The sequence below is a fragment of the Nilaparvata lugens genome, chromosome 6 (assembly GCF_014356525.2).
Source record: "Nilaparvata lugens isolate BPH chromosome 6, ASM1435652v1, whole genome shotgun sequence".
Taxonomy (NCBI): Eukaryota; Metazoa; Arthropoda; class Insecta; order Hemiptera; family Delphacidae; genus Nilaparvata; species Nilaparvata lugens.
Genome location: NC_052509.1, coordinates 52,497,661 through 52,525,620, shown reverse-complemented (window position 1 = coordinate 52,525,620; position 27,960 = coordinate 52,497,661). Strand labels below are relative to the sequence as shown.

At 31.5% G+C, this 27,960-nt stretch overlaps 2 protein-coding genes across 3 annotated transcripts in view; one reads left to right on the top strand and one right to left on the bottom strand.

Annotated features, from left to right (window-relative positions):
• Positions 1-25,387, bottom strand: part of LOC111053393 (proton-coupled amino acid transporter-like protein pathetic) — a 48,757-nt gene extending 23,370 nt beyond the window's left edge. The window contains exon 1 of one of the 2 annotated variants that reach the window (XM_039431224.1): positions 25,207-25,387. The gene's annotated coding sequence lies outside the window, so the exon portion shown is untranslated. The remainder of the gene's footprint in view (positions 1-25,206) is intronic. The other variant, XM_022340275.2, reaches the window with a different exon arrangement.
• LOC111053394 (proton-coupled amino acid transporter-like protein pathetic) lies at positions 94-27,360 on the top strand. The gene is given in 9 exon segments (XM_039431228.1): positions 94-416; positions 4,947-5,049; positions 5,051-5,098; positions 7,367-7,488; positions 9,273-9,357; positions 11,037-11,312; positions 19,724-19,902; positions 20,893-21,041; positions 26,557-27,360. Coding segments are annotated over 9 exon segments (1,323 nt in total). The 5' UTR covers positions 94-303; the 3' UTR covers positions 26,805-27,360.
• Positions 27,361-27,960: the final 600 nt, after the last annotated feature.

Below are 27,960 nucleotides of genomic sequence, written 5' to 3'. Positions count from 1 at the left end.
GGCCTTGGGGCTCGAGTGGAAGGGGGATTCCAGAGTCTGACGACTCTTCTCCCCCTCACCCCCCCTGCCACAGCTCACCTGATAGGTAGGAAGATGGGGAGTGAAAGAGCGGTGCACGCCAAACTTCTTACATAATAATATTCCTCATCAGCCTCAGATGCCTGGTTTGCTTCTCGTGTGTGCACTTGTACTTTCCATAACAATGTAAACAATAATTGTCACCTCATTCATCAGCAAAGACTCATCTGTCTTTGTCGCATATTATGCTGATTGTCTGTGATTAGTTGCAGTGAGTGCCATAAAATGACAACCAAAAGTGATCGCGTCAGTTATCACGATGATAACAAAACTGACACTCCCGCTGTTCCCGAGAAGATCCCACTGTTACTTCCCACCATAAAACAAGCTGGAATTGGGTGAGAATATAAAATAACAACAACTATTCTTCATTCAAATTATGTTGACAAGAATAAATTAATAATTCAAATTCAAAGGAATGTTATTCAAATTTTAAAATACTTGATCGGTATATTCAATTATTTTTCTATCCAATCAACTAAACAATTCAAAACAGTTTGTTTCTTTGTATATCCTCATAAACTTGGGTTTTCGATTTCTGTGTATTAACAAATTTTTAGGTGAATTCTGAGTAGACATTCTTCATCAACAATATAGTAGAATATTAATAGTATCACTGTTTACTAAGATGAGGAATGAGGTACTCTGTCAGAGCTTATTGACTGTTATACATTGAATATGAAGTTATTTATTCTGTTTAAAACAACATCTACAAATGTAAAAGAAGATTGCATTTGATGTGCATGGTTTCAATTAATCTTCATAATAAACCGAGAAAATTATATTGCTCCCCACCATTCTCTTCCTATCGAACACTCCTGCGCAGTTAGATGCAATCTCAATCGCACACCTTTATTTTTTACATCAAATTATTGTAGTATTTTTATAGGATTAATACCTAGATAATTTCTTTTGATAAACTCATACTGCGAATTGCCGTATAATGACCTATCTCTAGATAAGACAAAATTATGTAACACGGTTGTTATGCAATCATAAATTCATTGTTTTGTATATTCATATTATTTTATACTAAAATATGAATTCAATTGAGTGACTTGATTATGATTGACTTGGCTTCAAATCTTAGATTATAACAGTGTGAGGGGTTGAGAGAGTTGAAAATAAGTTTCAACTTCATAATTAAACTAAATAAATACAGAAACATCAAGGAAAATATAATCGGAAACTTAGGGGAAGATGATCACGAATTTGAAAGATAATATAAAAACATTTCAAAACACGTTAATCTATTTTCACATACCTATATGGACTACATTCTAGGTGACAGCTCATCCCAAGACACTCATTTTCTTAGATAATTTTTGAAAAATGCTGAACCTCACTTTCAATCAAATTTTACAATTCATATTTCAATTAATGTTATTGAGAGAACTCAATTTTGGAAATATAATGCCATATTGGAATTTCCAATACATTCTAATTATATAAATATAATGCAATTAATAAATCACAAATATAAAACCTAATAATAAGCTTGCACCATCAAAGATGAAAAATGAATTATCTAATATTCATTCTATTTCAATTTGTAATTTATTGAAAAGTTGTTAGATTTGGATTCAATTCATGCAAACCTCTTGTTTTTATGCCTAAATATCAGCTAATACCTAATAATAAGCTCGCACCATCAAAGATAAAAAATAAATTATTTTATATTCATTCTATTTCGATTTGTAATTTATTGAAAAGTTGTTATGTTGGATTCAATTCATACAAACCTCTTGTTTGTATGCTGTTTGTCAAATAAATAAATAGATATAAATAAATAATTTATAATCTTTTGTAAAATCATATTAAACCATAAATATCACAATTGAGACTAGTTTTCACTTTCAAATTCTCTACTGTTAATAATTCTACTTTTAATTTCTAATATTATAGTTATCTTTCTGTATGACATTTTTTGATAGAGAATGTTGGCATGAAAGCTATATGCATATATGATATCTACTCGATATCTTTTTTTTTTGCTATAAAATTCATTTTATTGTATTGTTTTGATTTTCTTCTCATAAAATACATTTCACTCTATACCCTTCAGGTCCAATGTACCAGAAACTTTATGCAGATATGAAGTAATAAAATTTTATGAAATATTCTTAATGACCTGTATGTGAAGTTATCAACAATTAATTGCCACATTCCTTGAAATCTGAATGCTCTTATAATCTTCTATTTGATTATCAGAAATTATCAAAAATACAATTGATTGAATCTTGGTACTTTGATAGCCTCAAATTAGGACAAAAACAAAACTCTATATTGTTTTGTGCATTACTATTTTTTCAAATTTATTTTATGAATTCTGTCTGCTATCGGTGCATCGGATTTGACCCCGTTCCATCTGGCATATATTTATTTGTTCTCATCACATTATTCATGCACAAGACATTGACTTTTATAAGTATCATCAGCAAAAAAGTTTAGTGACAAATTTCAGCATTGAAATTCTGAGTGAATTTATTGAATTCTGGAGATAACGTAATTTATACATTATAACACTCTTTAAGCAGTGGATAATTATTCTAAAAACGTACTCTTCTGTTATCATTTTTCAATTCAATTCATGTAGCTTATAACAAATGATAATATCACCGGTACATTAGTTCTAAGACCTGACTTGAAGTTTATCCTAAATTCTAGTTAACATCAAGAAGAAAACGTAGTCTGGTAAAGCTTGAACAACCGTGATAAAAATGAATCTTGAATCAATTAATATTATGCTGATCTTAACACTCTCAGCCCTCTTACATAAAAAAGGTGTTATATCAAAATAATATTAATTTATTCAAGATTCATTTTTATCACGGTAGTTCAAGCTTCACCAGACTACATTTTCTTTTTGATGTTAACTAGAATTTAGGATAAACTTCAAGTCAGGTCTTTGAAGTAATGTGCTGATGATATTTTAACTTGTGATAGGCTACATGAATTGAATTGAAAACTGGTAAAAGGAAAGTACGATAAGAACAACTTAACATAAGAGTTTATGTGCAAATTCGAAATTCATTTATTGTCATAAACCATGAACAAATACATGTAATTTTCAGGTGAACATTGAACGTACTCAATAATATAGAAATATTTTTATAACAAACAGTTTGATGCTCTATATTGGTTGAAGGCAGTACTTGGAATAGACATGACCCTCTGTTATGTTGGCTTGAATCATATAACAATTATTATTTCACAATGATCTAAGACCAGCCTATATTAATTGATTTGCTGTAACAATAAGGACTACTTAACAGTTGACCCGAATGTGAGAGAGAGAACATTTCTATCGACTCCATCAATCGTTCAAGGTCAATTTTTGTTGGAAACTTCACATGTGCTTAGCTTGCAGTCTTGAAGATCACGTGTCCGTTAAGTACCTAACATTCATCTCGTGATAAAACAACTCACTACCAATTCATGTATTATGGCAACCGAGCTTTTATTATTAGTAAATGACAATATACTCCAATTATTCCTCTTCGGTACAGTTGAGCTGTTGCAAATGGTGATATTTGTCTGCATTCACTTAGCAAGTTTACGATTCTCAAATATAATGCTCATTCATTGCTTTTATTTCTTCTGGTAATGTAGATTTATTGTTGTCCTATTTTCCAGCCGCTAATATTACAAAGTATCCAGGGCAACCATGCTAAAAAAGATTGAAGACTATTTCGTCTCATTAGACCACCATAGATTTCCTAATGGTAGTGATTCTCTAAACGAAATTTTTAAATTATGTGTGTAAATTGATCATGCATGAGTCACTGACCTCTCAAAACTAATAACAAAGATGTTTTATGAACCGAAAGCGGTCAACATCGTGTCTATTCATTTGCACTCACTGTAGCCGGTGAGCAAAGAGTATAGAATGAACATTTTGTACATTTTATGTACGTTCTATACTCTCTGGCTATAAGAAGTGACTTGAGTTTGTCAACAACTCAAAATTCCATGTTTGCTTTGTACAGTGGCTCAAATACATGAGTGACAACTTTGTTCTATTATACATTTTTCTGGCTTCCAAGTTTTAATTATTTCCCAGTTGTTAGAACCCACCTGAAACAGTAGTAATGATATTGATCTCACCTCTCATGTAGAACACAAAAGTTTCTTGCTTCTTTTAGCGTCGTTTCCATTTAAATTTATGTTCTAATTGGAAAAAACTGTGAGAATAAATCTAATCTATATCTAGATTAATCTATATTTATTTAGGTCACCTATAGACCTACTGATACTGATTTACAAAACAAATCTACTCTTACTATGTTTCTTTATAATGATTGGTTTATTCATCCTACTCCAAGCACAATTAATATTTCACTCTCATATAGAGAACGTCATACCGAAACATGCATTTCAAACATTTTAGAAACTCCAAATAACTATTAACTGTAGTCGTGCTTGAAGCAGGATTGTGTATTTATGTGCCAAACTCAAATAACTCATGTATCATTCTTAAAAATGTAATTGAAATTATTTCTTTTAATGAATGTTGAATGTTCACTCATGATGCCTATACCCTAGGCATATAGAAATAAGGTATATTTAGCCTGAAATGATATCATTAATTGAAATTCCTCCTCTGCCTATCATAATCAGAAAAAGATTGAGAGATCTAATCGTTGAATGTATTGTGAAAATGTGCAATAATGCTTGAACTCCTCTTTTATTTATTCCCATTACATGCTGCAAATGTGCAATTTATTGTGAAAATGTGCAATAGTGCTTGAACTTCTCTTTTATTTATTCCTATTACATGTTGCAAATGTGCAATTTATTGTGAAAATGTGCAATAGTGTTTAAACTTTTCTTTTATTCATACCTATCACATGTATGTTTTTTTCCAGAGATATTGAAACGTTGGTGCATCTATTGAAATCGAGCCTGGGAACTGGAATTTTAGCCATGCCAATGGCTTTCAAAAATGCCGGTTTAATATTTGGTTTGCTGGGGAACATTTTTCATCGGATACATTTGCACTTATTGTGTCCACATGTTTGTAAGCGAATGTTGAACCTTATTAGGTGACTTCAACTCACTCATCATTCTATCTTTTTCATAATTTATAACAATATCATCTTTGGTGTATGGCTATTATAGTTAACTGCTCACAATATCATCAAGTAAATAATATAGGTAGTCAGTTTCACGTTATCAAATCAAAGGAAATGATAGGAATACAGAGTTGTCAAGTTTCATATTTCCACCGCCTTCTATGGTAGATATAGCATGATTAAAGTCATCCCGGTATATCTGATATAATAAATTGATCGTTGATTCTTGTTAATAATGGTTAATTTTTTTTCTTCATCAAGAAATAAATTTGTTCATGATTCAGTGATTAATTTGCATGAGATTGAGTATTTTGATAGTTTATTATAATTTTACGTGGCCCATAATTTGGCAACGATGCAGAACGGGAAAAGGATGAAGCTATCTGATTGGCCCAATGAGAGACAACGTTAGCAAATTAATGTTAATGAGGTGTTGACTTCATTATACGTGAATCTTACTAAAGATCAATTCAAATAATGTTATATTTCAGTAGGCTTCCCTTTTCTTTTCAAACAAACTTAACACTATAATATCATTCTGTTCTTTTTACAATATCATAATTTTCCAATTCTACCACAAATCTATACAAATAAAAATCGAGCCTCAAATTTTGACATTCAATAACTTCTTTATGTGTGCACCGAATTTGATGATTTTTTAGTTGTGTTCGTTATGTTCAGGACCAGGTTCATGGTCTATAAAATTTATAATCCGACTTCAGGACTCTTTCCTACGGTCCTTCAAAGTTCACATGTAATCCTTATGGTAGAAGATTTGTAAGCTGGCGACACACAGAAATAAAAATCAGCTGTTATAATCTTTGCGTCATACAACAGCCGTCGGTAGATAGTAGACAAGAGTGTGTGCTGCTCCATAACCGCCCATGTATTTTATTCTAAACGCCCCGACTAAAAACAAAATGACTGTTCTGTGTGTAACCATCCAGCAGGGCGGCCTCAGGTTAAAGACTTACATGCTCTAAAGACATTGCTTTCTTTCGAATAATTGTGCTGTCTTCGGTGTTCAGAATTAATTAATTTTTAGTAAATTATTTATTTTGCAGTTGGAAAATTATCTATATAAATAAAATGCCGCATCGCGCCTCCTCAGGTGTGCAACCAGCAAAAGTTTGTAATTACATGCATTAAACTATTTGGCGGTACGAAGTTCGCCGGGCCAGCTAGTATATAATATTTTCCATCTGAATGGAAATTCATTTTAATCATTTCCTTTGAATGTTGGAAATCCATGTTAATAATCTCCATTGAATATATAATATTTTCCATCTGAATATTGGAAATTCATGTTAATAATTTGCATTGAATATTTATCCGCCCAGTTCAGGGCGTCATCTGAACAGCCTTCAAATTCATATTGAAGGCTCATAAAAAATGTGAAGCAGTGGCTTCTGCCAGTTTCAGAAATTAATCAACTTGCCAAATTCTTACAACTTTTTATACTTACTTCACGTCTATTTTGTAGATAACAGAACCCGGTGAAGGGTAACTATTTTTAGTTTCTGTTTTTAGAATTTTTGTGCCTCCTCATGTCAAGTTGTGGTTCAGTGTACACTTTCAACAATTTCAACTGTCACAATTCCAATTTGGCTCCTACACTGTTTTAATCTTGGAATAAGACATCTGTTGATAAATTAACCATAGCTACCTGGTGAACATTTATTTGTCTGGTGAAAGAGAAATTGTATGAACTCACTTTTGTCTCATGAAAGAATCGTTTTGTTTAGTGAACATTGTTTAAAGAATCGTTTTGTTTAATGAACATTGTTTATAGTGACTTATAGATTGTCTCTTGGTGTCTCCCATTTCAGTTACCGTAAAAAATATTCAAAGTGCGTTGATCTCAGAACTTAATAGATTTCTATCCGATCAAAAAAAGTATATCGTACTGATGAGCTTCAATTTTTTATTCTATACATGTTATTGTTACTCTGTGCCTGCTTGAAGAAAAATAACACTATTGGTTCTTATTGGAGTGTTTACACAAGGCAGATTAAAAATGTGGGTGAACTCCCTTGAGAACCAATGGTATTTCGGCTTGCTTAAGTAGTTAAATCTACTCCATCTTCTTGTTGTGTTTACATTTATATTCAATAAAATACCATTCTTATTCATGGATTTTTTCAAGTTTTTGAACAATATTTTCGTGAACTACCTTTACATTTTTAATGATTTTGAATAATTCATCATTTCAGGTAAAATGTGCTCAAATATTGTGCGAAAGAAAGACTATACAAAAAATTGGCTTCCAAAAAGTGGTTGAGCTTTCGTTCCTGGAAGGCCCTAAAGCCACGACGAAATTCTCAACAGCTGCTGGGTGAGTGCGGTGTAGAATAGTTCAAATTCATATAAACTCTTTTAAATGTAACTATAAATACTAGCAGGTAACCCGTGCTCCTCAAGTGTCTAATTAAAAACTTGACAAACTGAAAACTCAACCTACTAAAATCTTGAATAATTTAAAACAGGCCTATAACTAACTATCCTCGGTAAATTGAGAATCTATATGCAAAATTTCAAGTTAATCAGTCCAGTATTTCAGACGTGATGATGCATCATTCGTGAATTTCCTATCCCGTAGGTGTATATGCCAATTCTTTCCTTTATTATATTACTAGCCGTCAGGCTCGCTTCGCTCGCCATATCCGTCTAGCCAGGGGGCTCCGCCCCCTGGACCCCCGACTGGATCCTCCAAGAATGAGATCAGCAGGCTCGCTTCGCTCGCCTGCATTTTTCATTTGAGCATTTATATTATATGTTAGGACGATCCAGTCGGGGGTCCAGACTAAACGTCTGGCTAAACGGATATGGCGAGCGAAGCGAACCTTACGGCTAGTAATATAATATTCTCAGGAATAGCTCTTTATATTATAGACTAGCCATCAGGCTCGCTTCGTTCGCCATATCCGTCTAGCCAGGGGGCTCCGCCCCCTGGACCCCCGACTGGATCCTCCAAGAATGAGATCAGCAGGCTCGCTTCGCTCGCCTGCATTTTTCATTTGAGCATTTTATCATATGTTGGGACGATCCAGTCGGGGGTCCAGACTAAACGTCTGGCTAAACGGATATGGCGAGCGAAGCGAACCTTACGGCTAGTAATATAATATTCTCAGGAATAGCTCCGATTGAAGTAGCAGTGCCCAACTGCCCAATCAATTTTTCCGCAATAAATGCATTTCAATCTTCAACTTGGTGCCAACCTAACAAAGTCAACTCAACTTAATGTCAACCTGACAAAATATTATTAATTTAGTTACCAGTTAAACAACTGTTTCGAAGAGGTACTCTCTCTAGATTATAGTTCGATATTAACATTTATGGTATGGACATTTTTCAATTCTAATTAAGAGAATAAGAAGAATATACATGTTAAAAGACGAACTTTAAACCCTTAAAAACCACCCTTAGAGTTGAAATATCGCCAAAAGATTTCTTAGTGTGCATCTAAAGGGCCAACTGAACATACCTACCAAATTTGAACGTTTTTGGTCCGGTAGATTTTCAGTTCTGCGAGTGAGTGAGTGAGTGAGTCAGTCAGTCAGTCAGTCAGTCAGTGAGTGAGTGCCATTTCGCTTTTATATATATATATAGATAGATGATACATTGATGACATTTCTTGTCAAGTATTCGATAATACTGTAAGAAACTGTCTCAACAACTAATTTATTAAAATATCAATACACTAGTTTCTCTAGTTACAATTATACCATAACAATATCTTGTGAACTACTGCACAAAATGTTTCTTATGGAACACCAGTGAATGTTTATTTGAAGCACTATTAACTTTCCACTATGAAATTTGATTGGGCTGTTTAGCAAGAACTAATTAAAATTGAGTTATTCATTGCGGTGAATTTATCTGGTGGAGACACCATGCAATTGGTTGAATAAATAGGAACTTGTAGCTGAGCCAGTACCGTACCAAACTATTTTTCATGATTGTCAAGAATCTTTTCGCTGAGGGCTGGCCAGGAAACATGAGCCACTGTAGACCTACTGTAGCCTACAGTATTGTGAATTTGTCACAATAAATTCATCACTATAAAATTCATCAAAAATTCGTTTTTTCTTTAATTTTATCTTCATTTATTATTTTCAGGAAAACAGTAATGGCAGCTCTACTGATGGAACTTCTTGGTTGTTGTTGTGCATATGTCGTTTTTGTTGCAAAGAGTATGAAGCAGGTAATTATTATTCACGTTACTAAACAATACTCACTTGATCAATTCATACTGTACCTTAGCCTTACAGTATAGCCTCTTTCTCTTCATCTCTCTCACTCTTTCGCTCCCTATTTTTTTGTCTTTTGAGTTCTTTCTCAACTCGCATATTGTCTAACTGCTCCTACAGATTATCATTCAAATTAAATTAGTAATGCTCACTTTTTCAGTAATTTACTCACTATAATTTTGAGTGAATTAGATCATTGGAATGTGATCGAAAGAGATCATATCAATTGGAAGCTGAAAATGGAAGAGATCATATAGAAATTGGGAGCTGGAAATGAAATATCTCCATTTTTTACTATCCTATGTGTTATTGATTTTTCAATATTGAGATATTTTTCGTTTTGAAGCCTATAAATTCTCTCATGCGTGAACGAAACGAACTTATGAATTTCGACAAATTTTGTCTCTTTTGCTTGATTAATAAACAAATTTATTAATAAATACTATTATTGAATTCAAGTAAGTTTCATTTCTATAAGTGGTTCATAAAGAATTTTCCTGTTACAAAGGTGTATATGAGATATAATATAAGAATTGTTGGAAACAATATACAGTGATTCAGCTCTTATGTATGGTATGAAAAACATCAATATTGTTTTCATTAGAATTCCAATATCCTTTTTCAAGCCTCCATTTCGTTAATATATGCATAAATAATATGATTTGTTTCTTAATAATTTATTGATAATGATTTGTTTATTAATCAAGCAAAAGAGACAAAATTTGTCAAAATCCATAAGTTCGTTTCGTTCACGCATGAGAAAATGTATAGGCTTCAAAACGAAAAAGATCTCAATATTGAAAAATCAATAACACATAGGATAGTTTGAAATGAGATTTTTCATTTCCAGCTCCCAATGGCTATATTATCTCTTGCGATTTTCAGCTTCCAATTGCTATGATCTCTTTTACCATCACACTGTAGGCTATTAGTTATTAGTCTGTCATTATGAATAAATAAATGGTACCTATATGGAAAATAATGAATCAACTCGTAAATAATATGATAATTCATTTTTTGGACACTTGATAATGGATGAATTGCCGAAACCGGTCGTGTCATCTAATAGAATAAAAGGGTACTAGTGATTCTATATAATAAATCTATCAATCACTTTTGAACAACTAATTACGACATAGCAGTCAGGTATTTATAAATTAAATCTACTCACATTAGTGGAGCGCTTTCGTACACTAGGCCCTTCATCAACATTGGCTGTCACTTCCGTTGTTGAATACATATGGTTAGTAAGCAGCGTGGGTTGTGGGAGTGGCGGGATGATTTTTTGAATGGTTGGTGGCGGGGGTGGCGGGAATGTTTGAACTTGTAGGTTATTGGAGTAGGAGGTTGAAGAGGCTGTGTGATTTGAAGTTTGTTTGCTCATTAAGAATGTTGTGGGGGTCTCTCTTAGTATGTTTATATAGCTTTATAGTTTATATAGCTTTTATTTATAAATACCTGACTGCTATGTCATAATTAGTTGTTCAAAAGTGATTATTTAACATTGAAGAAATCTATCAAATTGGCCTTTAGAAATAAATTATGAATCTATTCCTATATTGTATTTATGAAGTACTTTGCTCTTCATGTATCCAATGTTGTGTTTATTAAATATTCTTTTTAATTTTTACAGTTGGTTGATCACTATGGCGGACATGAAATGGATGTTCGTTTCTACATGCTGCTACTAGTACCTTGCCTCATCACAACTAACATGGGAAAGTCTCTGAGATTCATCACACCAATATCAGTTATCTCGAATTCACTGTTCATGGGCGGAGTGGGTGTCTCGTATTACTATATTTTCGATGATCTGCCCTCAGTGAGAGAGAGACCGTGGGCTGTATCGTGGCACCATTGGCCCAAGTTCTTCGGAACTGCCATATTTGCTATGGAAGGTATTGGGACGGTATGTTTTCCTCAATCATACAATTTGAGTTCTGTTATCGGTTTTAGAATAATTTCAATGCGTTTTATGAAATAGTAAATACAATTTAACAATCCAAGAAAATTTCTATTCAAATAACTTATACCATTATCTAAATTAAAGATTCTTTAGATCTCAACATTTTCAACAATGATAGAGTGAAGAATTAATTTAGAATGAATTTTTGACTTGAACATATCCCACGCATACCGCACAAAACCATTATTACTGTGCATGCAAATTCCTACATTTTTCAATATGAACCACAAGCGATGAATTGGGATACCTTTTCTAAAATGATAACTCTTTCTTTTGTATACTGCCGTGCTACCAATTTTTCCTTAAACGGTTGGAATAGCATATAACACCTATCACCTAAGGAAAGTTGTCGGCTCCAATAAAATAGATGCTTGATAAACTGTGAATGGATCTATTGCCTATGAATGAGAAATCCAGTTTTCAGAGCAAATTAACTTATAATCTTCAGATGAAAATTTTGGCAAAAACACAGAAATATACAAAGAACAATTATAACTTACAAGCCTAATGATTTCAGAGTTATTACGAACTAAAAAATACTTATCTAGTTTACAGTTGAAACACAGTGGCTATTGGCTTTACTACACTAATAGCGAATTTTGCACAAAAATTTATATAAACTTCAATCTAAAACATTAATAAATTCATTTAAACAGACAATAACTCAGAGCACAAAATTATACAAGCAACAGCCAGCCATGTTTTTCAGAAGAAGCTCGAACAGGAAAAGGACACAATTTGCCAGTCACGAAAGACAACGCCCTCTTCAATATCGATCTTTACAGACACGTCAACACAAAGTTATAACTTATAAGTTTAGAATTCACATTCTACATCTGTTCTCAATAAAACTTTATTTTGAAAATGTTATTTTAAATTTTTATACATATATTCTATTCAAATAAACGATTATTTAGTAATTTGTTAACCCTACCTCGGTGACATTATGGAACAATGCAACAAACATTTACGATAATAAATTCTCCGTCAAAAAATTTGTCCGTCTATTGATAACTCTGACATTTACTATAAAGTTCCATAGATCTCGAATTGAAGATTCGATTCCAATGTGAGAAGAAAAATGTAATATTACAAATACCCCCCTCTTGACATAAAAAAATTTTACTGTTTGAAAATTTAAAGAAAAAATTTACATTGACCCTAATGAAAATTGTTGAAATTTAAATTTGAGAACAGTAACAATTTTTTCTAGAAAAACATTACATGTCATCCAAAAATATTGAAAATTATTATAAAAATTCATCAATAGCGTTTGTTATATGTTTCCAAACAATATCTCAAAATATAGAATATCAATATTACTTTTGATTTAGCTTTATAATTTAAAGAAAAATATCTCAACAGAAAGTTTAATATGTAAAGAATAGTTTTTTGAAATTGCACATAAATTTAATAGATAGAAAAATTTAATTTTTATTGCATAAAAAAATTTTAGTATGTTGAATAAAAAAATTTATTATCATTATTTATTTATTTATTTATTTTTTTTTTTAATGAATTGATGAATTGTTACATTTAATTTTCACATAAAATTTCAATAAATCAAAAAATGTTCATTTCTTTCACTATTGACGCGGTTGATTTTATTGATGCACATTTTGGAAAACAGTCCGTTAAGGCACTCAGTATGATTTTCAGTTAAGTGTGACTCCAATGTGATGACGTTAAGTGTTGGGCTGATCTGGATGCACGTAGTGTTGGGCTGATACTTGTAGTCGACTGCTGCATACCAAACTCGATACAGGTGACATCTCTGTTAGCATTTCTTCATGTTTGTAGTAGACGGCTGCATTCCAAACTTGATACCGGTGACATCTCAGTTAGCATTGCTTCATGTTTGTAGTAGACGGCTGCATTCCAAATTCAATACAGAGTCACATAAATTTTGTATCATATTTGTAATTATACAATGTACATTTCAGGCTTGAAATGACAATGTAATTTGTTTTTTGGAAAAGAGATAGACGCTGCATACAGGATTAATTTAGGTGAGGATTAATTTAGGTAAAGTTTGGTTTTTTGATATTTTCAGCTTTCAAGGTTTAGAGTTCTGCATACAGGAATAATTTAGGAGAGGATTTTTTGAATCAATTCTTTCATGATACTGTGACTGTTCTTCTGAATTCAAAGTTGTGAATGTGAACATGGATGGCAATTACCTCCAGGTAATGCAGTAGTGTTGAAGTTTGAGATACAGAGTCAGCAATAAGCATTGGCATTGCTATTGGTGTATGCTTTGGTGTCGGCTTTGGCATCGGCGTTGATATTGGCATTGGCGTTGGCGTAGCTATTGACATCAGCACAGGCATCGGCGTTGATTTTGGTATCAGCATTGGCGCAGGCATTGGCGTAGCTATTGGCATTGATTTTTGTTGTTGGCATTGTCATTGGCGCAGATTTTTGGCATTGGCGTAGCTATTGGCATTGGCGCAGATTTTGGCATTGGCGTAGCTATTGACATCAGCACAGGCATCAGCATTGATTTTTGTTGTTGGCATCAGCATTGGCGCAGATTTTGGCTTTGATTTTTGTTGTTGGCATCAGCATTGGCGCAGATATTGGCTTCGGCGCAGGCATTGGCGTAGATATTGGCGTTGACATCAGCACAGGCATCGGCGTAGATTTTGGCGTAGTTATTGGTGTTGATATTGGTGTTGACATTAGCGTAGTTATTGGTGTAGGCCGCAGCGTAGATTTAGGCGTAGATATTGGCGTAGTTATGTCACACTAGTTTGAAAATCACCCAAATGTTCTTAACACTCTTCATGGCGTTCACTTGTTACTGATTTCGAGATTCACATGATAACTATTTCAATGTTAATGTCTGTGCTGTACCTGTTATCTTAAAATGCTTATAAACTAAAAAGAAAAACTTGATTAGGCTATCATACAATCTAATACACATAAAAATTATTTTAAATATATATGAAATTGAAATTTGTTAACATCTTATTATACAGTCAGCAATACATAAATTGTGAAATATGGACATATCAATGATAAATTTAAAAAAATTCATTTATTCACTGTTCAAATATCAAATTTTAATCCATTCTTCAAAATAGAAATAGAATTTCATAACACCCTGTATCATTATCAAAATTGTAAAAAACAAACATCATAACACACAACAAAATTTAATTTCAATACATATTTCAATAATTTCAGACATTTGGTCTTCTATTCAATCATTTCATAATATATTTGCATTTCATTATTAATATAACATTTCATTTATAGCATGTTCATTTCACATTTATGATTTATCATTCAGGGTTTCAAAATTATTTAGTTTTAATTTTGTTCAAAAATTGTATAAAAAGCAATTATTTAATATTATTAATCATCGTTTGTTGGATACTATAGTTTATTTCGACTCTTCAATGTTCTAAACACAAACTACATTTCATGACAAAACTTTACTATCAATCATTAAACAAGAAATCATTCAAAACATCAATAATATTCTGCTTCAAAGGCAAACAATATTCATAAGTAATCATCATTTTGCATCTATGGCAATCAACATTATTAATCAACACAAAAAATATTATCTCATTACTGCCTCTCTAAGTCATAACCTCTGTTATTCCTTCTTTAGGCAATAATGGGTTTCCATCTCAAAAAAAAAACAAATCACATACCAGCAAAATTCTAATCAACAAACCCCACTAAAAATTCTACATACACTCCAGCATCCATTTCAAACGATAATCAATCATATCAAAATTTATAGAACAAACAGTTTTAAAATTTAAAAAAAAAATATCAATTACAAAACACTTTAGAAAAATTTTAGCCTTTAACTCATTTCAATTGATAATATAACACAACGTTTTAAATTAAACCAATTATTTTTTAAAATAATTTAAAATTTAAAGACTGTATAATAAGTATAAACATTTCAAGATTATGATACAAAGATGATCAAGATGAAATACTGGGTAAATAAGTTCCCTAAAAAATACAAACAAGAGAAAAAGAAAACTGGGTAAATAAATTCCCTAAAACAATACAAAGAAGAGAAAAAGAAAACTGGGTAAATAAATTCCCTAAAACAATACACACAAAATTGATACACTTCACATAAGTGATACATGATGAAAAAATATATCACAAGCACACAATTCTTTACTCTACAATGGATAGATTTTGGAAAAGTTAAGTTTTATCAACAATTTAAAGATTAGGAAAATAAGCTACTATTTCAACTTCTAATATTATTTCAGAAAAAAATACAAATTTAAATGACTATGGACAAGATTGGTTAAGATATGCATCATAGAAGAAATTTACTGAATATTACACAAAGACAGGAAAGAATCGAAAATTGAAAAGATTAAGGGCCAAGAAAATAGGCTACAGGAAAGAAAAAAGATACAATTATGGACTCTTACCATACGTAGTATTTACGGTCATTGCTATTCTGAATCCCGGCATGACACAGGATTCCTAATCATTGTGTGTTGGGGAATACCCTTTCATCATGTGACTCACAGTCATCATCTTGTAAATAAGCAACTTGAAACAACCTTTGAATACTAATACATCAATGGTGACTTTGCGTTTTGTTTTCTTCAATAGCATGATTTTATTCATGGGTTCATTTGTTTCAACAAAGCCATTTTGCTTGCAAAAGTTAGTCATGTTCACTTGAGAATGCATTGCATACACCTTTTCAATTTTCAGTTGAAAGTTGAACTCATCAACTTGACTCAAAGCAACATTCATTTTGTTGACATTATTCCTAACCTCCACAGAAACCTGTTTCATGTAATTATTCATTTTATTTACTGTTTTCCTAACTTTCGATGTAGTAATCTGATCCATAGAAACATTCGATTTGTTTACTGTTTTCCTAACCTTCAATGTAGCAATAGTACTTTCTTGATAGTTGACTTTCAATGAAGACAACTCCCTACCTACTTCTTTACTCAATTCTACACTTTCACTATGGTTGACTTTTTCAACAACAGTAACTAGGCCTACATTTTCAGAAACTTGAATGAGTTGATCCTGTATCTTAACACTACTATTATCATGCTTCAATTTGTTTTCATCTTCATGATTGTCACTCAGTTTTTCATGTGCATCTTTCAATAGAAGGTTTATACTAACCTGCTCTAGTCTAATGCTAGTACATTCTTGCTTCATATCATCAAACCTAGCATTTTGATTTTTAAACATTTGGTCTAACTTAGCATTTTGCTTATCAAATTTAGCATTTAACTCATCAAATCTAGCATTTTGATTTTTAAACATTTGGTCTAACTTAGCATCTTGCTTATCAAACAGTTGTGTTAAGGCAGCTATTAACTCATCATTAATTTTAATATTTTTCATATTGTATGCCATTTTGCTAGTCTGCACAGATAATATATTCATTAGGACTTGATCTCTCTTGAACTGATTTCCCACTCAGCAACAAACCATTCATAACCTATCAAGATATCTATCCTACTAATAATTTTTATAACCAGGGATTTCATAGTGTACCATTTGGGACATATTTATTTTGTAATTCTGTCCCACCACAGGGGTAACATTTGCCGTGGTATCAATTTTTCCTTAAACGGTTGGAATAGCATATAACACCTATCACCTAAGGAAAGTTGTCGGCTCCAATAAAATAGATGCTTGATAAACTGTGAATGGATCTATTGCCTATGAATGAGAAATCCAGTTTTCAGAGCAAATTAACTTATAATCTTCAGATGAAAATTTTGGCAAAAACACAGAAATATACAAAGAACATTATAACTTACAAGCCTAATGATTTCAGAGTTATTACGAACTAAAAAATACTTATCTAGTTTACAGTTGAAACACAGTGGCTATTGGCTTTACTACACTAATAGCGAATTTTGCACAAAAATTTATATAAACTTCAATCTAAAACATTAATAATTCATTTAAACAGACAATAACTCAGAGCACAAAATTATACAAGCAACAGCCAGCCATGTTTTTCAGAAGAAGCTCGAACAGGAAAAGGACACAATTTGCCAGTCACGAAAGACAACGCCCTCTTCAATATCGATCTTTACAGACACGTCAACACAAAGTTATAACTTATAAGTTTAGAATTCACATTCTACATCTGTTCTCAATAAAACTTTATTTTGAAAATGTTATTTTAAATTTTTATACATATATTCTATTCAAATAAACGATTTATTTAGTAATTTGTTAACCCTACCTCGGTGACATTATGGAACAATGCAACAAACATTTACGATAATAAATTCTCCGTCAAAAAATTTGTCCGTCTATTGATAACTCTGACATTTACTATAAAGTTCCATAGATCTCGAATTGAAGATTCGATTCCAATGTGAGAAGAAAAATGTAATATTACAATACTGTACGTTACCTATAGTGAGGTCCACGTTATAATGGCAGTGTTTGATTGGCAATTGTATTGCTATCCTTGTCTATCATTCGATAAAGCTGATAGTGCTATCCTTTTCTAGCTCCACAACGTTACCAGATCCGTTTTAAACAATGTAGAAATATACTTAATTAAGGCAGACAATAGTCAACGCTGTTCTCCTTTCTTCATTCACTGCCATTATAACGTCGACCTCACTATAGTTTGGTTTGATTTGAAAGGGTTAATTTTCTTATTATATCACTGTAGCTACAGGTCTGGAAACGGTTTTATACAATTTTTCAGTTAATTTTACATGAAGTACGGTAAATTGTACATCTCAATTAACAGCCAATAAATACCCATAGGTTTATCTCTTTTCTGTATAGGGCTACTTGTAATATAAATATAAAGAAAAATAAAAATCTCAGTACCCTTTTAGAAATATTTTATCACAACATGTTTCGAACATTTATGCCATTTTCAAGTGATATGAAGTACTGAGATTTTTCTTTTTCTTTATATTTAATACCCATAGGGCTTCGTTTCATCAGGGGAACTGAAATTCAGACGAAATCTTTCACCGTGTATAACTTGGTAACTAAGCATTTTCGGACCTATGTTGATTAGAACTGTTTCCTTATTTTGATGTGAGGAATCACGCCCTGACTTATGGGCACCATTTTTCAGAACATTCTGTATAGCTACATTTAATAATAAAGTATTCTAATAGAGCTACTTAAGCTGTTTCATTATTATAGAAAATTCTAGTACCCTTTTTTACTTTTTTATATTAAGTTAACACAACTAGTTTCAAGCACTCATGCCATCTTCAAGTGTCATTTTGACACTAGTTGTGTTAACATAAAAAAAAGAGAAAGAGGGTAATAGTAGGTAATTTCTATGATAATTATGTACATTTTATTTAATTTTCCACTATTGATAGGTATTTTCACATAAAATATAATCTCTTCTGCTGTTGACAAATCAATACCGGTTCTAATATTAAGACACACCTCTCATTACAATACCATTTTCCTTTTTTCTAGTGATTGGAAATGCCTACTCACATTGTCTCGCTACATCATTCTCGAGAAATTACACCTAACTTAACTGAAGTTCACATCTCTCCTGGCTGCAAATGCATCGCTAGTCCAACCATCATACTCTACAGAATCATCACTTAACATCATCATCATCATCATCATTATCAACTTCATAATCATCATAACATCCTCTATTAATGTCGTCATCTTCATCATAATCCGTCTTGCATGATCTACATTTCAAAAAGTTGGTTCAATTCTTGAAAAATTCTCTTAGCTAATTTCACTGCATCTTATCTTTCTTGACAGTTGAAAAGTAAACGTGTTTGACCGTTTAACCGTGATGAGAGTTTCTTCTAAACAAATAAGGCTCTGGGCCATGGCCAATGTCAGTGATAAGTCATTCTTACTTTTTACTGTGATGTACAGCAGAAGCATGTGGCTAATACTTGGCCAACATCCACAGTTATGTCCAAATTGCATTCATATTTGTAGACATCTAGACATTTCTAGATCTTACACGTTTTGAACTTGACTTGACAGTTGAATCTACAGTTTTTAAATTGGCAGACGTTAATATGTTTTGCTTTTCATTTTTCCTAGTTTTATAAATATTATGTTAATGGATAAGCTATTGTCAAACTGGTGAAGAACATTCTTAAAATTTCCAAGTGATACTCTCACATCATATTTTATAAAAATATTATACTTTCTCAGATAGTAGTGAATTTCTCTTGGTAGAAACATCTTGAAGGCAGTGGGTTTGATACATGATTATTATATTCGTCAATCATGTTGGTCCCCAAATTGAAACTTTGTAATAATTATGTAAATTATTGAATTATGGAAATTCAATCAGAAAACTATTAGGCATCTCATCAAACATCAAAAATTTCTTATCAAACATTGATTTTCAGATAATGCCGATTGAAAATAGCATGAAAACTCCGAAACATTTCATTGGCTGTCCAGGCGTTTTGAATATTGGAATGATAATTCTCGTTACGCTGTACTCAATAACAGGGTTTTTTGGATTCCTAAAATATGGTGCAGCCACTGACGATAGCATTACATTCAATTTGCCAACTGGTGCACCGTGAGTATTAAGATTCCTACTATTTTGAATTACTATATCGATTTTTAAATTACAAAGGGCGAGGTCTACTGTTCTCAGAACTACTAGTGTGTCTGATTAATCCTTCAATAATGTAAAAAAGTGTTTAGGATGTTGATTTGAGAGTCAAGTTTGAGCCAATACCAATAATATTATTTACGTAGCATGTTCATTTATAATTTCAATACAACCAAATCAAAAAAGCCCAATCGCACAAAAGACTGTTAAATGTTAACCGGGATAAATGCCACGAGAACCAATCAGGGGAGCCTTCTTTTCAAAAAAAAACCTTCCCTGATTGGTTCTCGTAACATTTAATCGTGATTAAAATTTAACGAGCTTTTGTGCAAACGGGCATGTGTTTGATTAATCTTATTCAATAATATGGTTCAAAATCGTTAATAATAATATGTATGCTACCTACATAGGATTAGATGCAGAAGAAAAAGAACCAAGTGCATAATCTCACTTGATATGTAAGTTTTTGTAATAGTATTACCTGAACAATTTATACAAAAATGTATTCAATTATACATTTTCCTCTATAATGTAACTTTTTACGAAATAAAAAACATAAACTTCTCAACATAATAAGAGATCAAGTTGTTGAGTTGCACTACAGTAATTCTATTTTGCTGTGGGTCCATATTGTATTTCTAATTTCAAAATTTCTAAAATTTTCAAATTTAATCGCGATGTTAAAAGAAATAATAATTGATTGAGACATAGTTTGAATATTTTTGTTTTGTTCAAGGGCGTTCACAATAATTTATAAATTAGAGTTGACTTTTATATTAATAAAAGTAGGCTATAAACTTCTGTATGAATAACGCTAGCTGCATATATTACTTGCATTCTGCATTTCTAAATTATTCATAATTTTTTTGATAATATTCTCATTTCTCCATTACTCTTGAAATTATTTCAATTTTCACTTTTCTTGACATAACTTATGAACTTTTACATTCACAGATTAGCTCAGGTACTGAAGATAGTAATAGCTCTGGGAATATTTCTCTCGTATTCCTTGCTGTTCTTCGCGTCGATTGATCTCTTGAGAGATAATGTGCTGCAAAGGTATGCCGAGAACAGTATAAGGATATGGTTGATCGTCTTAACTGGTAAGTAGCCTATTAACAGTTTAAAATAAATTAACATTCCTGTCTTTATGTGTACTTAGGTACGATACTTGTATTAGATAGATAATTAGTTGATGTCTTCCATAAGTGGTCAGGAAATCATAAAGTTTATAGCTTAGCATCTAAGGTCCATTTCAGTAGTATGAGGTTTTTTGATTTCTACAACTGAAAGCTATCTCGATAACCGTAAGGATCTTGAAGTACTTCGCGGGTGAAATAATGGCACAATTTGCAAAGATGGTCACGGTATTCTATGAAGTTGACAGCTCATTAACTAACCGTTACGTAAGATTCTGTAAACGTTCCAAAATTTTCATCTCGGTTAATCACTCTGCTCATGAATAAGACGTTTTGCTTCGAACATAAACTAGAATAAATCTAGATTAAAGAACAGAGATAAACTAGATTTAGAAAACTAGAAAAATTGATGATAAGCTCTATTTCTCCCAATATTTTTGGAGCTTTATAATATTTTATAAAATAATTGAGTACGGCAATTTAAATTGTTTGGACACTGGACAGAAAATAATAATATTAAAGTGAAATAAAAACTATATTGTCAGTTGAACATGATTTTTGGAGAAATTCCACATTATCTCTGTTCGTAGTGTAAATTTTAAATAATAATGTAATGAACCTCTCAGGTAGAAAATAATTTGTGTATTTGAATCTTTATTGCATCAAGCGCAAATCCTCTCATAAGAAACATTTTCAATATGAGCTTTTCAAAGTTTAATTTATTTCAATGACATTCATGAAGTTTTTGAAGATTGTCAGTCAAACTATTCCCCTTGATTGGTTGTATTCTGATAGTGTGGAGGGGTTTCAATTCTAAAGTCATTCGACTTCAAAAACATTTCAATTCCATTGAAAATTGAAATTCATTGCACAAAATCATACTGTAGTTCGATTAATATATGTTTGTCAATATTTAATTAATATATGTAAAGTCATTCGACTTCAAAAATATTTCAATTCCATTGAAAATTGAAATTCATTGCACAAAATCATACTGTAGTTCAATTAATATATTTTTTTCAAAATTCACAAATTATCTTGAAATCTTCTATAAATTTAATGTAGGGGTATAAAAGTTTTATGAGGCCATTGCTCTCGTGAGAATAGCTCTTGGCATTGAAATAATAGGCTATACTGTTATTTATAATGCACATTGCACAATCAAAGTGTTCTTGGTGCACATTATTCGAAATTTATGCTTCGTTTTTGAATGTTCTATTCACTGTTAAGTGAAGTAGATGGGCTGCCCAATCATTTTTTCGTTCTACATTACAGCTCATTTTCCTTAATTGGAGATAAAAGTAAAATTTTAATGATTCCATTCGAATGAGAGCCAGTTTCACATTAGTTTATTAATAATAATAACGAGTGACCTGGCTGGCTCAGGTCTGGTGTCAGAGTTTTCAGGTCGCAACTGATTAATTTCAGGGCCTCTGACATGACCTAACGACTGCTGTTTAGGCAGTTTATTTGTACTATCTAACACCTCCATCTCCAAAATTCCGTGCAAAATTATTTCCCATAGCCAAGGGATAGCCGATCAAAAACTACACTCAAATACATATTGACTAGCAGTTAGTCATTTTCTATCATTACCATAATTAATCCTCTAGAAATAAGTCATTTTCTATCATTACCATAATTAATCCTCTAGAAATATTATTTCCCTTTGTTCTAGTTATAAGTTTTTGATTTGAGTATGAGTAAACTTATTAGTTGAAAATTTTAAAACGAGTTATATTTTGAAATAAAAACAACCTTTTTGGGTTCATCACTTTGAAAAGCAAGAGTTTTTTTAATTCAAAAGCTTTTTATTCACTTTCTAGGTCATACTATCGAGTCACTAAATTCGTTAGTTTTTTTTTTTTAATTTCCTATTTGTACCCCACACAGTTGCCAATCGCAATAAGCTTCTTCAGTATCAACATCAGTCAATCAATCAATCATCTCCTACTTTCATTAATCAATTTATTATTTGTTTATTATTTTAGCAAGTGATACATGCATGTGCATTCAATATTGATGGCAGTTTGCCAGCCACATTTGTCATCGGGTGGTTGGCGAAAACATCTTTGTTTGTTTTTCTTCGTGCTAAAGTCATTGCCTCTCAATCCATCACCAAACTTGATAGTACTGTAGCTCATAATTATTCAAAAATAGTTTCTAAATACTGTCTTAGGTGTCCCAAGGTGCTAGAGTGGTAGACCCCACTGAAAATCCGGGTTCCTTCATATCCTTTATATCTATAATCCTCTATATTTTACATCCTTACCCCTCACCTATCCTTATAATATCCTCCCACTTGTACTTTTCATATTTTCCACTTCCCTGTAAATTCTATTGATTCAATTCATTCATATCACCAGCATTTTCATTTTCAGCATGAATTTTCACAAATATGTTTCATTATTGTGATTTATTTTTCATCATAGAAGTGTTATTATTTTATTTATTATTACCAGTGTTTGCCATTATAGGTCTTGTCAGACCAGGCAATGTAAGATGTATTAAATAAATACCTATCAAATATCTTAGCTGTTGGAATTGAAATGCGCATAGAAGCTAATATGCATTTGTTAAATTATCTAGCTACACTTATAAGAATTTTTCCCATTTTTACAAGGATTTGCGAAGAGTTGGAATCCTACAATATCCTCAAAAAACAGAAGAGTATCGAACACATAATGATGTGTAATTTATTTTTAGTTGGAATAAAATCATTTGAAGTCAATCAGAAATTTAATTTTTAGAAATAATTAATCTACAATAAAATATGTAGTTAAAAAATTAATAGTCGTGATCAAATTTAATAATCATTTAAAAAAAGTATTCCTGATGATCAGAATTCTTACAAAATGATAATCAGAGCTGTCATACATGACATGAAATCATTTAATTTTCTTGAATTTTAATTTTAAATAAATTTTGAGAGTTGGAAATTTAGTCGCGGATTGAATCATTAAATGTAATTGATAAAGCGATTAGATCTTAAATGTGTAAATTAGAACGTGTGCTTCATCACGTTTCTTGAAGGTACCTAATATTATGATTTTAGCTCCATGCTGTACAGACAGTGATTTGGCTTTTAATCTGTGAGTCAAGGTCTGGATTGGATCACATAAATACATTTTGAATTCTCTATACTCTTTTATCCGTTTGTGAGCTACAGGTGCATGTATTAAAGCATAGCTTACCTGAAGGGATCTTGCCTTGAGAATTAAATTATAGGCTGTCTCAGTCAAAATTCAAATCAACTAATTGGGATTTTGTGGATTATACAGACCCAATGTATGATGTCTCAGTGAATCTATAGCCTACTGATGTAGGCTACTGATATAGCCGACTGATGTTTGTTCATAATATACTTTCTCATGGATCACTATTTGATTCCTTGCTTTTTTGCTATCTATACCTATCTTTAAAGTCAGGCAAATATTGGAAATAATAAACGTTCAAATAAAATATATTATTTATCGGACAAAGTTTCAATTTTCAATACTTTTTTGAATATCAGGTTATCATAAATACTGGTGTCATGAGCTGCTTGAGTATCTGTCCATAGATAGAAAAAAAGGGACTCCATAACATTCCCAATAATTATGAAGTTACTGAACAACGATATTCTTTTTAAAATGAGAATGTATGTTACCCAATTATTATGATAATACACTACATGATAAAGGTCTATGAAACATTATAAACTGAGTTCTAATCACTAGAATTGATAATTTATTAAAAAGTATTGGCTCCTATCCAAAAGCATTATATTCATCTATTGAATTTAGGAGAAAGAAATAATAATGAGATGGTCAATTGTAAGCTATCATGTAACTAATGATAATTCAATGGTTCAAATAATAAAATTATTTTATCTAGTTTTATCGAGATTTTATAGTTTTTATCGAGATCCGAAGTTAATATCTGAGTGGATGTAATTAAAATATTATTAAGCTTACGGTCAACGACCTTTCCACAGACAAACTTTAGGCTATTATCCGAGGTATTAAATTCAGTTGCTAGTTGTCTGATAAATACCGTGATTAATTCATTCTTATCAAACGTTCAATGCTAAACCGAACGTTAAATATAAATGAAACCAACTGGAACTCAAAAATATCATCGTACTTACCGTATTTGAAAGTTGTTGGTTGCCGGCAAATGAGATCAGTGTCTATTTAAATCTGATGCAATCTTGTTGAACACAAGTAGTGTGCTGTACACTAGCAAAGATCTGCCTTTGGCCGAGAACTGAACTCAAGGCAGAGCAGAGGCTGAGCAGCTGGGCTCACCAAGCCGGTACAATCTGTACTTCAAAGCCAAAAGCTTTTTTGGCCGATACGATTTTGACCACTAGCCAAAAATCTCTCACTTTCAACCAGTAGTGATTTATCTACCGATTTTTATGTTCTTTGAATCTGCTTTCCAAATCTGATCATAATAATATCTGATTTTATGTTCAATTTTATTGATACGATTCTAGTTCTGTGGAATAATTATATTATCCTTATTTAAGTGTTGAATTTCCTTAATCATCCTTTCTAGATGTTTGTCAAAACAATAGTTTGTGGACTAAGCATCCTGGTAGCCTTTTGAATACTTGCTACCATTGAACTCCTGTGTTTTCATGAATATTACCTTTTGAATCAACAAGAGATTTCATATGTAATCATTTCCACTGTTATCCAATGAAATGAAAATACAATGAGCTTTAAATAGGATATAAATTATTTTAATAGGCCTAAAGCATTTTCTTTGGGCTCATCAGAATTGAAAGGAACGTTTTGTCTCAATAAACTTATATTTAAGTATTTTATTCAAAACCTTATACAGTATTTTACCTCCTATTTTAAAGCCTATTGTATTCATATTATATTATGGATCATTCTACAATATTTCTGATAAAAGTGTTGAAACTAATCTCAGAGATTAAAATGCTCACATTTTTTGCTTAAACTAGCTTAGTAGAAAAATTTATATTTGATAAGAAATTCAGAATACTTAATTAGCACAAAAATTATCACAATTAGCGAAATAATCACAATTAGCAACACGCCGATTCTCCCCTTTGTGAACGTGGTGAAATACAAACCATGTACCTTATCCTTGTGATATTTCAATTAAGTAGTTTTCCTCCCAGGCTTCAGAGATTGATTTTAATACAAGACGATGTCATATACGTTGACTGAACAATCTTGAATACCAAATTTAACACCTTACCTACCTTTAAAATTAATTGAAGAGTCTTGAAATCTTGTCGAAAAATCCACTTTATTTTTAAAAATTATTATTTCACATGAGCATAATTCTTATTAAAATAAATTAGATTTTTTGACAACATTTCAAGTCTTTCCAATTATGGAATAGTTCCACAACATCAATATTCGCGCTACAAACTTAATTAATTTAAAATTTATATTTTTTACTGCTTGTGAATCATCTTACAAAAACGTTACTAAAATTTCATTCTCTTATTTTTCAGTTGTGATTGCAGCGCTGTTTCCAAATTTGGGTCCTTTTCTGACACTGGTTGGGGCCCTAAGCTTGAGTATCGTGGGGCTGATATTTCCTCCGATCTGTGAAGTTCTAGTCTACTGGCACTCACCCGGTCTGGGTCGATTCAATTGGCGACTGTGGAAGAATATTCTAATCGTATGCTTTGGAATAGTTGGCCTCATAACTGGCACTATGACAAGTATCTCAGAATTCGCCAGAGCATACAGGCGATGACTAGAGCTGAGTAGGTATTTTTCTACTCTTATAACGTGATATTGAAATGTGCTTTCAATTATTAATATCTTATCTCATTGTATTATGTTATATATTATTATTGTATTATCTATCTGTTAGTCTCGTAGAATGCTAGGTTTTTTGTTAAATATATGTACTGTATTTATACTAAGTGTTGTATTCAATGAGTGAAACATTTGTATTACATTATTTGTATGAACATAAGTATTAATTATTTTGTATTCGACGAATGAAACATCTATACGATTTTATGATTCTGGTTGACGTAATTTGCTCAGGTGCTATTTTCTTGAAAATTGTTATAGAAAGTACACAAAATAATATTATCTCTTGTATTGTTTCCACCTACATTTTGATGTGTGTATAATATCATATGTTCACTAGTATTATTTACTAATGTATGTGAAGTACTTCACAAAGAATGAAACTTAAGTTATTCAAAAGTTGATCTGATTAAAAAAAACTATTTTTTATACATGAAATCAATTCACATTTAAGGTATTATTGGTTTTCAATAAATTTGATTTTTACTCATGTGGGAACTCAGTTCACTATCTTTTCTCAGTGATAGCTATCCAATTCCTCCAATAATAAACTTTATATGATTCAAAAACTATTTTTATACATGAAATTATTTCACATTTATTGTTAGTTTTCAATACATTTGATTTTTACTCATGTTGAAATTCAAGAAAACATTTATATATCTTCTCATCCTATAAGTACACTTATATACATTTATAAACAGACTTATAGATCTTGCATTCCATTCCCATATGTATCTGTGTATGTCATTTAATTTTCCATGGTGGAAACCTTGGGTTTTATTGTTGGGATTATACATAATACATCCAATTAATTGTGAGTTTCAGACAAATTGCTCAATCTATGAAGCTATGAAATTTGCTCAATCGAGTTATAGAACAGTTGAAGTACATCGGTTGCAACTAGATACTGAATGCTAGTGGAATTACAAGCTACTGTTGAAAATTTGAAATCAGATAGGAATTTCCAACATAATTTTCATTAACTTGAAAAGGACAAAAAATGAAGAATTATACGTGTCTAACTTATTTTATTCAGAAAACATTAATTAAACATCAATATTTATTTATAAAAAATAACTTACTCCTTA